This window comes from Medicago sativa, chromosome 6, assembly GCF_051527215.1.
Source record: "Medicago sativa cultivar Bolivia chromosome 6, Bolivia_mono, whole genome shotgun sequence".
Classification (NCBI taxonomy): Eukaryota; Viridiplantae; Streptophyta; class Magnoliopsida; order Fabales; family Fabaceae; genus Medicago; species Medicago sativa.
In genome coordinates, this window is record NC_140754.1 from 77,479,936 (window position 1) to 77,493,119 (window position 13,184).

Here is a 13,184-nt window from a genome sequence, read left to right on the forward strand (position 1 = left end):
AGCATTCGACGAATAGAATGGGTGCCTGAGAGCTAAATAGGACCCAGGAGGAATGAAGTATGTGATGAAGATACACTGGAAAGTGTGAACTCAGAAGTAAGAACTCGGAATGAGTATTGATAAGAGGTTGATCGTGCCAGTAGGTGGCCGGTGAACTAAGCAAGTAGAAGTATGAATCCTCCGGGAATGTAAAGTAACGTTAAGACAGGATGTTCCGACAATGTTGGGTAATATGCTAGTAGTACTTCGTATACCTGTAAGTAAAGAGTTTGGAATGTCAGGATAAGGCTACAAGATAGGGAAAAGTCGACAGATGTTGACGGAGTCAGCGAGCTCTCAGGAATAGCAATATGTGAAGGAAGTTAAGGACATGTATGTTCGGAAAGTTGCGTAAGTGGAAACGTAATGAGGTAAGCTATTCGTAGTGGAGAAAGATTTATGTTATCAGGATTAAGGCATTGATTTCCGACGTGCTAAGAATTGTATCGAAAAAAGGTTGATATTGACATGCATATGTTGTAGAATATTTCACGATGATAGGAATTAATGATGTGCATCGTATGCTTGAGAATATAAATTTCATGCAAAGAATGTTTTTTTTGAAAAATAGAGTTGGAGAAGCTCACCAATAGCGAACCGGAACGAAACTTCCCATTTTTTTATGAAACCTACCAGTTCGTTCCTATGGTTTGCAATGACTATTGGGGAGATGTCTTCACAATAATCTTTTATGTGACGAAAATCTTTTATGACATCAAGTAATGAATGCATATCATACCCTAAGATTTTCAAGGAAAAAGGCATGGGCAACCATCAACGAAATCGATATGGTTTAAGGTGGCTTTAGGAATTAGTGTGTTAAGAGTCCAGAACGAGTCAGGATCAAGAGTATAGACGTTCCGGCATTTAGAAGGAAAGTTACAGATCTGAATGTTCGGGGTGAATAAGGTTCTAACATGGAATGAGTCGTCAGAGGAATAAGTTAAGGCGTTCGTAACGGATAAAGTTAAGGTCTTATGTGGAAGTTTCATGTTAAGTGACATGATGAACAAGATATTAGTTTCTAATGTGCCATGAATTAAATCGAATGATGTTAATGCTTGCCATGCAGCAGTTATAAATTTTTTTTTTATGATGACCAGAATGAATGATGTGCACTAGATTACTTGAGGAAGTAAGATTTTTACGTAAAATATGATTTTTGGAAAACTGAGTTGAAGAAAACACGCCAATAGCAAAAATTTCGCTAATAGCGAAATCACTCCAGAGGATTTCGCTAATAGCGAACCTGGAGCAAAATTTTCAGTTTTTCCGAAAACTGTCATTTCGTCTCTAGAGCGTTTGTAGCGATTGGGAGTTGTTTTCACAATCTTTTATGTAACAAACACTCTGTATAACAACAAGTATCGAATGCACGTCACCTTCTATGATTTCTAAGGAAGAGAATGCATGGACAAGTATTAACGGAAACAATCCAGTTTAAGGTAACATTGGGAGTTAATGACATGTGGCAAGAGCTAGTGAAGAGCTCGAGTCAAGAGTTTTAAGGTTTTGGCTTATGGAACGGATAAAGAGTTAAGTGAAGTCACAAGATTTTCAGGTTTAATGAAGTTATGAGTATTCCCCCGGATCTATGTTTTGCCTAATTGAATTGCTAAAGCCCGTTAAGATGTTAAATTAAAAAGTTAACAAGATTTTAGAAAGGTAGACACATATGGGTGATTGGAGTTGATGTTTATAGATTTTAAATTGGAATTCTGTAGGTTCCGGTCGGTCATGACTCGCATAGAGTAAGTTCAATTCACCTGGAACAAGGTTTGATGGCATAGTCATGTTGTCAACTCGTCCCTTGAATATTAAGGTAACGACTAGGACCCAGAATTCAATATGTTTATTGTATATGATGAGAAATCGTCAACACCAATGACCCGTGTGTTATATTATAAACTTTTCTTAAAGAAAGAAATTAACGAGCAAGCATTAGTTGATTACGCAAGACATAGTATGCGAGAATACAAGGATGCAATGAAGCAAGATCAAGAAAGGCATGTATAATTTATGATGAATCTACTATGAGGATTCAATATTGCTCAGAAACAAGTTTAAGTATGATAGGAATATGTCATGAGGTAAACCCAAACAGTGGGAATGTAAGGTCTTTCCCCAAGTAAAATAATATGTTAATGCGGCAAGTTTACCGTGAGGTTCAATCTTACAAGGTATTGTGAGGTGCAAGTATGGCAAAGGTTGCCACACAAAAGGTTTTGAGAAAGGTTCAAGAAGATGATGCTCATATGGGACAAGCGAGAAGCTCACGAAATATTAAGTACGGAAAGAGACTAATACAGTCCATGAAAGATATGGTAAAGGTATAATGGATGTGTCTTCACCAAAGTAATATAGGAAGGGCTAGAGTCACAACAAATGAAGAGTATGTACTATGATTGAATTTCATTATGGAAGGGCTAGAAATATATGTAAGAGTCGAAAGGTTCCTTCTTGTGACTCAAAGTAATGATTGAATTGTCAAGTGTAGAGCCGGTATTAAAAGAAGAAGTGTCATGCAAGAGAAGGTAACAATATGCAATCGTAACCAGATATGATGTTTTGAAGATTCAAGTTTATTGTTCTTAGAACGAGGAAATGATATAATGTTATGAGGGTCAAGGATCCTATATGATTTATGTTATGCAATAATGAGAGTCTCCAAGATGTGTATGTAAGTCAAGAAAGAATAAGAAGGAAGTTACTTTTGAAGTTCAAGAATTTCATTATGGAAGGAGATATAAATCACGAGTTATGCACGATGAAGTGCATACCCTCCTGTGTCAAACTTGTTAAATGATCACGATACTTGCTATGAAGATTCCGAATTATGATTTAAAAACTCCTAAATTCAAAATGGGTATTGAGGGACTTGGAAATGAAATTATTTTAACATGACACTTTTCACAAATTTCTTTTAAAAGATTATGTCTCTATTCGTTCCAAGGATCCGAATACTCATGTTTAGAAAACTTCTTAAAGCAATATGTTAGAACGAATATTGTTATTATTTAACAAGAAGCGACATTTGAAAGTATGCGAATGCTATAGAAAGTAAGATGTGTTGAAGTAAACAACAAAGTTTTTCGATAAGTCTTATGAGGCGCACAAGTATATGTTAAGAGTATTCAATGCAAGAGAATGGTTATGAAATCGAAGGATATCTTGAGACTCTAAAAGAGAAGAAAGAATAGTAGAATCGTCAAGATGAGTAAAGAGTGTGAGAGACATGTGTCTCAAGGTACAATAAGTAAGATGATATATGAATTATGTGTACATGATAAGATATTTATGTTCAAGTAAGCACTGCAGGGCAAACCTAGTTTCCGGTAGGACTCCAGTTAAAAGGCAAATCCTGAGTGTCCAAGTTAATGATCAGTTAATTATATGAATGGTTTATGTTAAGCGGGTAAGATATGAATCCGAGACAATAAGTCTATGTGTAGCCAGGTAAGTTCCAAATCATGATGTACTAAGATAACTCTAATTTGAGTGATATTTAAGATCAAGAAGGCTATGTTCAGTTGCATGTGGATTAAGAAACAAAATGAGAAAATTATACAATGAACTTCATGATAATGTATGATTATAATATGAATGGCTTAGACCAAGGATGCTAAGATTTTGTCATGATGAGTGGTAAGTGATCTCTAAATTTCGAGGACGAAATTTTTTTTAAGGGGGGTAGAGTGTAACATCCCGCTCGTCAGCTAATGGAAATTTTGTCGGTTAAATGTATCAGAGGACTAATGTTCATGAAAAGCGGGCATGATGGAAAATGTTAAGTACGACGGAAGATATTATTATGTGATATCAGTCAAGTATGGACTTATGTATCAGTGTCAGGCAAACACGACTAAGACGAAGGGCATTTAAGTATTTGCGCGCAAGGGAGTATAAAAGTGGTTTTGGCACCAAAATATCTCATTTCCCATTTCAGTTCTCTCTCTAGGCTTTGGGAAGATATTTTTCTCCTCCTTCTCTCTCTAGACTTGCGCCCTCCTCTCCTCTCTTAATCATCCAAACTTCCTCTAAAACATGGATTATGGTAGCTTGGCAAGCAAGATACACATGGAGGAAAAGATTAAAGCATGGTTTGGATTGGAAACTAAGGATCAAGAATGGATCAAAAGCTAGGGTTTGAGCTTGATGCTTGAAGATATGCAAGAAACATGATTAGGTGAGTTCCATAGATAGTTTACCTACCTTTGGTTGTGTAAATTCATGTTAGAAACGATTGATTTATGTTTATGAGGGATTTAGAACCCTAATGTTCTCTTGATCAATTCTTTTTGATTCCATGTTAGTTTGCCATGAAATATGTTATTTAAAGTCAATATATGTTGCTGGATGGTTATGGTGCATTGCAGGATCGATTTGGACGAGTTTTGGGTCAAAAATGGCAATTTTAGTACCACAGACCCGAAGAACCACGCTATTAGCGAAAATTTCGCTAATAGCGAAATTCTTTAGACAGGGCCACGCCCCAGGTGCGCTAATAGTGCAGGTCTCTGGACCAGCCAACATGCTTTTCGCTTGTTGGCTCTATGTGGGGTCGGTGGTGCATTCCGAAGCTTTTCTTTCAACGTTTTACAACTTTATAACCCCAAAACAACATCTAGGCAATGCACATAACATCAAACGATTCTTGAAATGAAAATCATGGTAATCTTAACATGAATGGCAAGAGTGATTCAAGAGAGTTTAAGCCGATTTACTCGGGTTGCGGTGAATTAAGAAAGAGAATGAATGTAGAGCCTCGACATAGTGTTGAGAACTAGAAAGATAGCACGAATGATAAGTATGGCAAGTATAGGATATGAATCCCTAGAATGATAAGACGCGAAGTGTATTCTCTTCGCATATGATCAAGTATGACTTAGCAAGTAAGTAAGCCGTGGATTGACTAGCTAATCTCTCCACCATGATAAGTATGTACATGAACAAGTATAAGTTACCGCTAATCGGATCGAACAAGGTTCCGAGGTAAATAAGCAAGTATGTATATGATTAACTTATGTGTACGACAAGACTATGACTTAATAAGTGTAGGTGGCATGTCTCTTGTTATCCACGTCAGGGGGATACAAGGGGTTCTCATGATGGGAATGGTTCAAGCCGTAAGGGACCCGCATGTCACTGAGTAACAAGACGTAGGTGCTCGTGTCTCTTGTTATCCATGCCAGGGGGATACAGGAGGTTCTCGACCTAAGGGGAACGGTTAAAGACGCAAGGGACCCGCACGACACCGAGGGAGTCCGATGTACGTACATCGGTCATGTATGGGATTGTTCTCGGGTTACTCCACCCGAGGCTCTCCGTAAAATGAATCAAGATAATGATTGTTTGTTCAACGCTAACCTAATGAATGAACTTAGATACGTTTATGCATGCTATGACTATGAATATGTTTATGAATGAACTCATGTACGATCATGTTTAAGAGCAAAAGCATTAGATGCTAGGAGACAAGTGCAAGATGTGAATAGAACATGATAAGAATGTTACACCGACGACGATCTTAGGTTTCCTCTAATCGTCCGGTTTAGAATCATGTTATGATATGTTAAGTTTAGGCCTTGATACGTAGACCGTATTCTTGGCAATGCGGTTCTAGGTTCCCCTCGACCGCCATGACATGCATAGGAAGTGAAGCCTAACAAGTTAAGACAAGATTATGACGGCTCTAGTATACACTACCGTCTAATATGCAAATCTCCACACACGTATAATCAACCACCATGTTGTAATGTAGACACGTGGTGACCGTAGGTTTCCCCTTGAGGTTGCCTATAGCCTAGGATTTAGGGGAACTCACTGAGACATTATGTCTCATCCCAATCCTCATTTGTTTCAGATAAGCAGGATGTTTATGCATGTTCGTAGCCTGATGGATATTACTTCAAGGGTTCGTTCGTACCACTGCAGGACATTATGGACATCAAGGATGTATTTTTATGTATGGATGAGATGTATTGTATTATTATTTATACGAATGTGACTTGATGTAAATATTATTCATTCGGAAAATTTTTATGTTGTATATTTTAATGTATCCAGTACTAAGAATAACGTTCATCCTAAACTTTCTAGATACGTTTAGTATGGGTGTTACAACGATTATGTTATGTTATGAGACAAGAACAATCTTATGCTATAGAACAAGTTATAAAGATATACTGTCGACGGTCTTAGTATCTCCCCGATCGTCCAGTTTAGGATCATGTCATGAATAGCTTATGACTAGGTCTTGACACGTTTATCGTATCTTGACGTAGAAGTCTTAGGTTCCCTTGACCGCCATGCCATGTAGAATGTAAGACAAGACTTATGAGTTATGTCACGAAGAACCTATGACGGATCTAGCATGCACGACTGTCTAGGTAAGCATGTTCCACACACGTATAATCAACCGACAGGTTGTATTGTAGACACGTGGTGACCCTAGGTGTTCCCCGAGGTTACCTATAGCCTAGGATTAGGTAGAACTCACTGAGACATGTCTCATCCCAATCCTTATTTGTTTCAGATCCGCAGGTTGGTTTAGAAGGATGTAGCAAGCTTGTGGCCGAGTGGATAATCAGCAAGGACTCGTTCGTACCCACTGCAGGATGTTCTTATGGATTCAAGAGTGTTTTACTAAGCTTAGGATAGATAGTGTTGTGTTACATTATGTACGAACGTGATTTGTTGTGTATAATATTCATTCGAAATCTTTATGTTGTAAATTTTAATGTATCCAGTACTAAAGATAATGCACATGCTAAACTTTCTAGATACGTTTAGTGTGGGCGTTACATAATAGTTTACTATGAAAATTTATACCAATTAATTACACACTGATAGTCATTAAAAGAGGAATTATATTGGGAAATTCAAATTCAATATTTCAAGGTAATTAAAAGATTAATTTATGGGTAAATAAGTCATTAGAGATTCTAAAAGAGTTTAAGGAGGGAAATCTTAGGTTTGAGATCAAAGGCTGAGATTAAGTTTTGATCCATCCAACGGCCAACATTTATTGCCGTCGAAAGTGATTAGGTTAAAATTATGTTAAATGTTGACCAGTTAAGCTTTATGAGTAAGAGAAGAGATAGATAGATAGATAGATAGATAGATAGATTAGACATATATTTATTTATCTATTGAGAAAGAGAATGACTAATTTCTTAAATTTAGCTCAGGTGGTGAATTTTTTTCAGACATTTCAATAGTGTGGAACTACGTTTTATCACATTATATATTTTTGGTACAAATATAACAGACAAATTTAGTACGACATTTTGTAAAGATTAGCAGTACAAACTTTATTAGGAACATCATACTCCTTTGTGGGAAAGGTGAATTTTATTTGCTATCTTTATTTCAATTGTTTTCCAATTGTAAAGTGATGAAAGAAATTCAATAAAACTAAAATACTTTCTGCACTTGTTTGCTCAGGAAATACTTATCCAAGACGACGAGTAATAGGAATTAAGCATAGGTCATGTTTTCTTCCTACGGTAAGCCCAAATGTTTCAGTCATATCTATCTCTTCATTCTTCATTCCATTGGGAAGCTTCCAATCAAAGTGATAAAGTAACATAGCAAGTGGCAACTCAACATTGGGTAAGGCAAATGCCATACCAGGACACATTCTCCTTCCAGCTCCAAATGGTATGAATTCAAAGTCTGTTCCTTTGAAATCAATTGTGCTATTGAGAAATCTCTCAGGTTTAAAAATCTCAGCTTCAACCCAATTTCTTTGATCTCTTGAAATAGCCCAAGCATTAATAACGACTCTTGTCTTAGGTGGGATCTCATACCCATTGATTTGGCATCTTTCTCTACTTTCTCTTGGAATTAACAATGGTGCCGGAGGATGTAGCCTCATTGTTTCTTTGATGATAGACTTTAAGTATTTCAATTGGTGCAACTCTGTGTTATCCACATACCCCTTTATGTCGTACACTCTTCTTACCTCAGCTTGGGCTTCATACATTACCCTTGGGTTCTTTACCATCTCGGACATCGCCCATAACAGAACATCTGATGATGTTTCGGTACCAGCAGTGAACATGTCCTGCAAATTGATTAGCATTAATCCGTAGAAGCTTACTTTTAAACAAGCAAATTTATAAACCAGTCTACGAATTTTGAAAATAAATGTGTTAACATGTTAAGTTGTTGACTAACCAGGATGACTGATTTTATATTGTCATCAGTCAAGAGATGCTGCGAGTGATCATTTTCCTGTTGAATCTTGAGAAGAACATCAACTATATCTTCATCCGTGCTTACTTCTCTATGATTGATTTTGCGATCATCGATGATGTCTTGCAATATTATATCAGTTTCTCTATGAATTTTTTCAAGTTTGGTCTTCTCCTTGCTCACCACCCTTTGAAGCATTTTAATAGAAGGATACAAATCAGCAATACACATTACTCCTAACAAACTCCCAAGTTCCTTAATTGCTGATATGAACACTTGTTCGTGTCTGTTCTTTTTCCCAATAGTTGCTCGTGTCACGATCCCATATGTCATTGAAATAATCTTCTGAGTGAGATTAACAACTGATCCTTCACTTTCAGATATTGATTTAATAAGGCCTGACACCTCTTCTTCTCTAATGGGCTTGAATGATTCGACACGCTTTGCACTTAATAACTCTAAAACACATATCTTTCGTAATTGCCTCCAGTGTTCTCCATATTTAGAGAAAGCAACGTCAGTACCATTGTAACTAAATATTTTGTACATAAGAAAGTCTGGCCTATCACTAAAGGTGATGTCATTTGTTTTCAGAATCTCTTTGGCCATTTCAGGTGAAGTAACTATTACATATGGTACCTCTCCTAATTTTAGACTCATTAAGGGTCCATATTTAGCTGCCAAATTTTTGAAGCAGTGATGGGGAAGTGAGTTGTTGATAATCTGATGTAGGTTTCCTATAAAAGGAAGTGTTGGTGGTCCTGGTGGTAAATTGGGGGAACTGTTACAACTCCACCTTTTAACTATTTTGAATAGCACTAAAAGGAAGAGAAAGGAGACCATGAAGGTGATATTAGAAAAAGGGTTGTGAAGCTCCATGATGGTAGCTTGATCTAGAAATCTAAAGAATGCCTTCACAAAGGTGTCTATGCAAAAGACTCAAATGATGATTACCTGCATTTTCAAGACAATGCAGACATGTTAATTAATACCATACAAATATTAATAAAAAACTAATACAATATTAGCATAAAGACACACATGAAGCATAAGGTGTGCTTGGTGTGGTCAAAATAAAACAACCTGTACACAAGAGCTTGTCAATACATGATATTCCCAAATACACCTAAGCACGTATAGTTTTTTATTTTTTTGACAGCACATATTTTGATATTCCCAAATACACCTAAGCACGTATAGTTTTTTATTTTTTTGACAGCACATATGTACTTAAAATATTGATATCTCCAATCCAAAGCAATTTTTTTTAAAAAAAAGACACGAGGATGAATAGGCATCATCATATTAATAAATTTGCGATACAGATTTACTTAAAATGCAGCACACGATGTTGGACTCGATTGTCAACTTCCCGTCTTCAAGAACTTTTTAAATTGATCCTATCGATATTTTAATCGGTTAAGAATTATGTCTTTAAGGTTTTGATGATAACAATGCATAAAAGAATAATTGGTTACTTTAATATTTGTTCAAGTGTGCATGATCAAAAAATTATATTCTGACTTTCAAGTCATCCTTCTCGTTTTGAAACACCAAGTTTTGAATAGTGTGGAAAGTATACAGTACCCAAGAAGAAGCTCGGTTGATAAAACTATGATATGAAGAAGGTTAACAAAAGTTAAAGCTCTGATCATAATGGGACCTGTTTGGATTGACTTATTTTTCAGCTTATATAAAACAACTTATGCAAATAAATAAGCTTTTATGCATTATTCATAAGCTTCGCAAGGTAGTTTATAACAAAACAACTTCTGGAGATACAAATTTCGTTAGTGCCAACTTAAGAATTAACATAAAAGCTCATTGATTTGAATAAGCTATTTTTAATAAGCTCAAAAATAAGTCAATCCAAACAAGCCCCAAGTCATGAACTCTAATGAAAGCTAGATATCTAGATCTATTGTTGGTGCTTATAATTATTTTGGTTACTAGACTCTAACCCGTTCGATGCATGGGTTTTTTAGAGTTTCATATATAGGTATCAAATTGATTATATTATTAGAAACATTTAACGGAATACAATAGTGTTTTAAAAAACTAAATCGATTCATTAATTAACTATATGATGTATATATTTCATACAACAAAATAAAGAATAAAAATGAAATCAGACATATATATTCCCTAACTTGAAATCATACATATATACAGTTAAAACTCTATAAATTAATAATGCCAGGACCGGAGAAATTGGAGGATCGATTTGGACGAGTTTTGGGTCAAAAATGGCAATTTTAGTACCACAGACCCGAAGAACCACGCTATTAGCGAAAATTTCGCTAATAGCGAAATTCTTCAGACAGGGCCACGCCCCAGGGGCACTAATAGCGCAGGTCTCTGGACCAGCCAACATGCTTTTGGCTTGTTGGCTCTATGTGGGGTCGGTGGTGCATTCCGAAGCTTTTCTTTCAACGTTTTACAACTTTATAACCCCAAAACAACATCTAGGCAACGCACATAACATCAAACGATTCTTGAAATGAAAATCATGGTAATCTTAACATGAATGGCAAGAGTGATTCAAGAGAGTTTAAGCCGATTTACTCGGGTTGCGGTGAATTAAGAAAGGGAATGAATGTAGAGCCTCGACATAGTGTTGAGAACTAGAAAGATAGCACGAATGATAAGTATGGCAAGTATAGGATATGAATCCCTAGAATGATATGACGCGAAGTGTATTCTCTTCGCATATGATCAAGTATGACTTAGCAAGTAAGTAAGCCGTGGATTGACTAGCTAATCTCTCCACCATGATAAGTATGTACATGAACAAGTATAAGTTACCGCTAATCGGATCGAACAAGGTTCCGAGGTAAATAAGCAAGTATGTATATGATTAACTTATGTGTACGACAAGACTATGACTTAATAAGTGTAGGTGGCATGTCTCTTGTTATCCACGTCAGGGGGATACAAGGGGTTCTCATGATGGGAATGGTTTAATCCGTAAGGGACCCGCATGTCACTGAGTAACAAGACGTAGGTGCTCGTGTCTCTTGTTATCCATGCCAGGGGGATACAGGAGGTTCTCGACCTAAGGGGAACGGTTCAAGCCGCAAGGGACCCGCACGACACCGAGGGAGTCCGATGTACGTACATCGGTCATGTATGGGATTGTTCTCGGGTTACTCCACCCGGGGCTCTCCGTAAAATGAATCAAGATAATGATTGTTTGTTCAACGCTAACCTAATGAATGAACTTAGATACGTTTATGCATGCTATGACTATGAATATGTTTATGAATGAACTCATGTACGATCATGTTTAAGAGCAAAAGCATTAGATGCTAGGAGACAAGTGCAAGATGTGAATAGAACATGATAAGAATGTTACACCGACGACGATCTTAGGTTTCCTCTAATCGTCCGGTTTAGAATCATGTTATGATATGTTAAGTTTAGGCCTTGATACGTAGACCGTATTCTTGGCAATGCGGTTCTAGGTTCCCGTCGACCGCCATGACATGTATAGGAAGTGAAGCCTAACAAGTTAAGACAAGATTATGACGGCTCTAGTAAACACTACCGTCTAATATGCAAATCTCCACACACGTATAATCAACCGCCATGTTGTAATGTAGACACGTGGTGACCGTAGGTTTCCCCTTGAGGTTGCTTATAGCCTAGGATTTAGGGGAACTCACTGAGACATTATGTCTCATCCCAATCCTCATTTGTTTCAGATAAGCAGGATGTTTATGCATGTTCGTAGCCGGATGGATATTACTTCAAGGGTTCGTTCGTACCGCTGCAGGACATTATGGACATCAAGGATGTATTTTTATGTATGGATGAGATGTATTGTATTATTATTTATACGAACGTGACTTGATGTAAATATTATTCATTCGGAAAATTTTTATGTTGTATATTTTAATGTATCCAGTACTAAGAATAACGTTCATCCTAAACTTTCTAGATACGTTTAGTATGGGTGTTACAACGATTATGTTATGGTATGAGACAAGAACAATCTTATGCTATAGAACAAGTTATAAAGATATACTGTCGACGGTCTTAGTATCTCCCCGATCGTCCAGTTTAGGATCATGTCATGAATAGCTTATGACTAGGTCTTGACACGTTTATCGTATCTTGACGTAGCAGTCTTAGGTTCCCTTGACCTCCATGCCATGTAGAATGTAAGACAAGACTTATGAGTTATGTCACGAAGAACCTATGACGGATCTAGCATGCACGACTGTCTAGGTAAGCATGTTCCACACACGTATAATCAACCGACAGGTTGTATTGTAGACACGTGGTGAACCTAGGTTTTCCCCGAGGTTACCTATAGCCTAGGATTAGGTAGAACTCACTGAGACATGTCTCATCCCAAACCTTATTTGTTTCAGATCCGCAGGTTGGTTTAGAAGGATGTAGCAAGCTTGTGGCCGAGTGGATAATCAGCAAGGACTCGTTCGTACCCGCTGCAGGATGTTCTTATGGATTCAAGAGTGTTTTACTAAGCTTTGGATAGATAGTGTTGTGTTACATTATGTACGAACGTGATTTGTTGTGTATAATATTCATTCGAAGTCTTTATGTTGTAAATTTTAATGTATCCAGTACTAAAGATAATGCATATGCTAAACTTTCTAGATACATTTAGTGTGGGCGTTACATAATAGTTTACTATGAAAATTTATACCAATTAATTACACATTGATAGTCATTAAAAGAGGAATTATATTGGGAAATTCAAATTCAATATTTCAAGGTAATTAAAAGATTAATTTATGGGTAAATAAGTCATTAGAGATTCTAAAAGAGTTTAAGGAGGGAAATCTTAGGTTTGAGATCAAAGGCTGAGATTAAGTTTTGATCCATCCAACGGCCAACATTTATTGCCGTCGAAAGTGATTAGGTTAAAATTATGTTAAATGTTGACCAGTTAAGCTTTATGAGTAAGAGAAGAGATAGAT

The 13,184-nt window shown here is 36.7% G+C and overlaps 1 protein-coding gene across 1 annotated transcript; it reads right to left on the reverse strand.

Moving 5' to 3' along the window:
- Window positions 1-7,373: 7,373 nt before the first annotated feature.
- LOC146916992 (cytochrome P450 71D10-like) lies at window positions 7,374-9,196 on the reverse strand. Its single transcript, XM_085718841.1, has 2 exons — window positions 8,221-9,196; window positions 7,374-8,107 (listed from the first exon to the last, which is right to left on the reverse strand). The coding sequence occupies exons 1-2, from the start codon at window positions 9,115-9,117 to the stop codon at window positions 7,493-7,495; spliced, it is 1,512 nt and encodes a 503-aa protein (XP_085574967.1). The 5' UTR covers window positions 9,118-9,196; the 3' UTR covers window positions 7,374-7,492.
- Window positions 9,197-13,184: the final 3,988 nt, after the last annotated feature.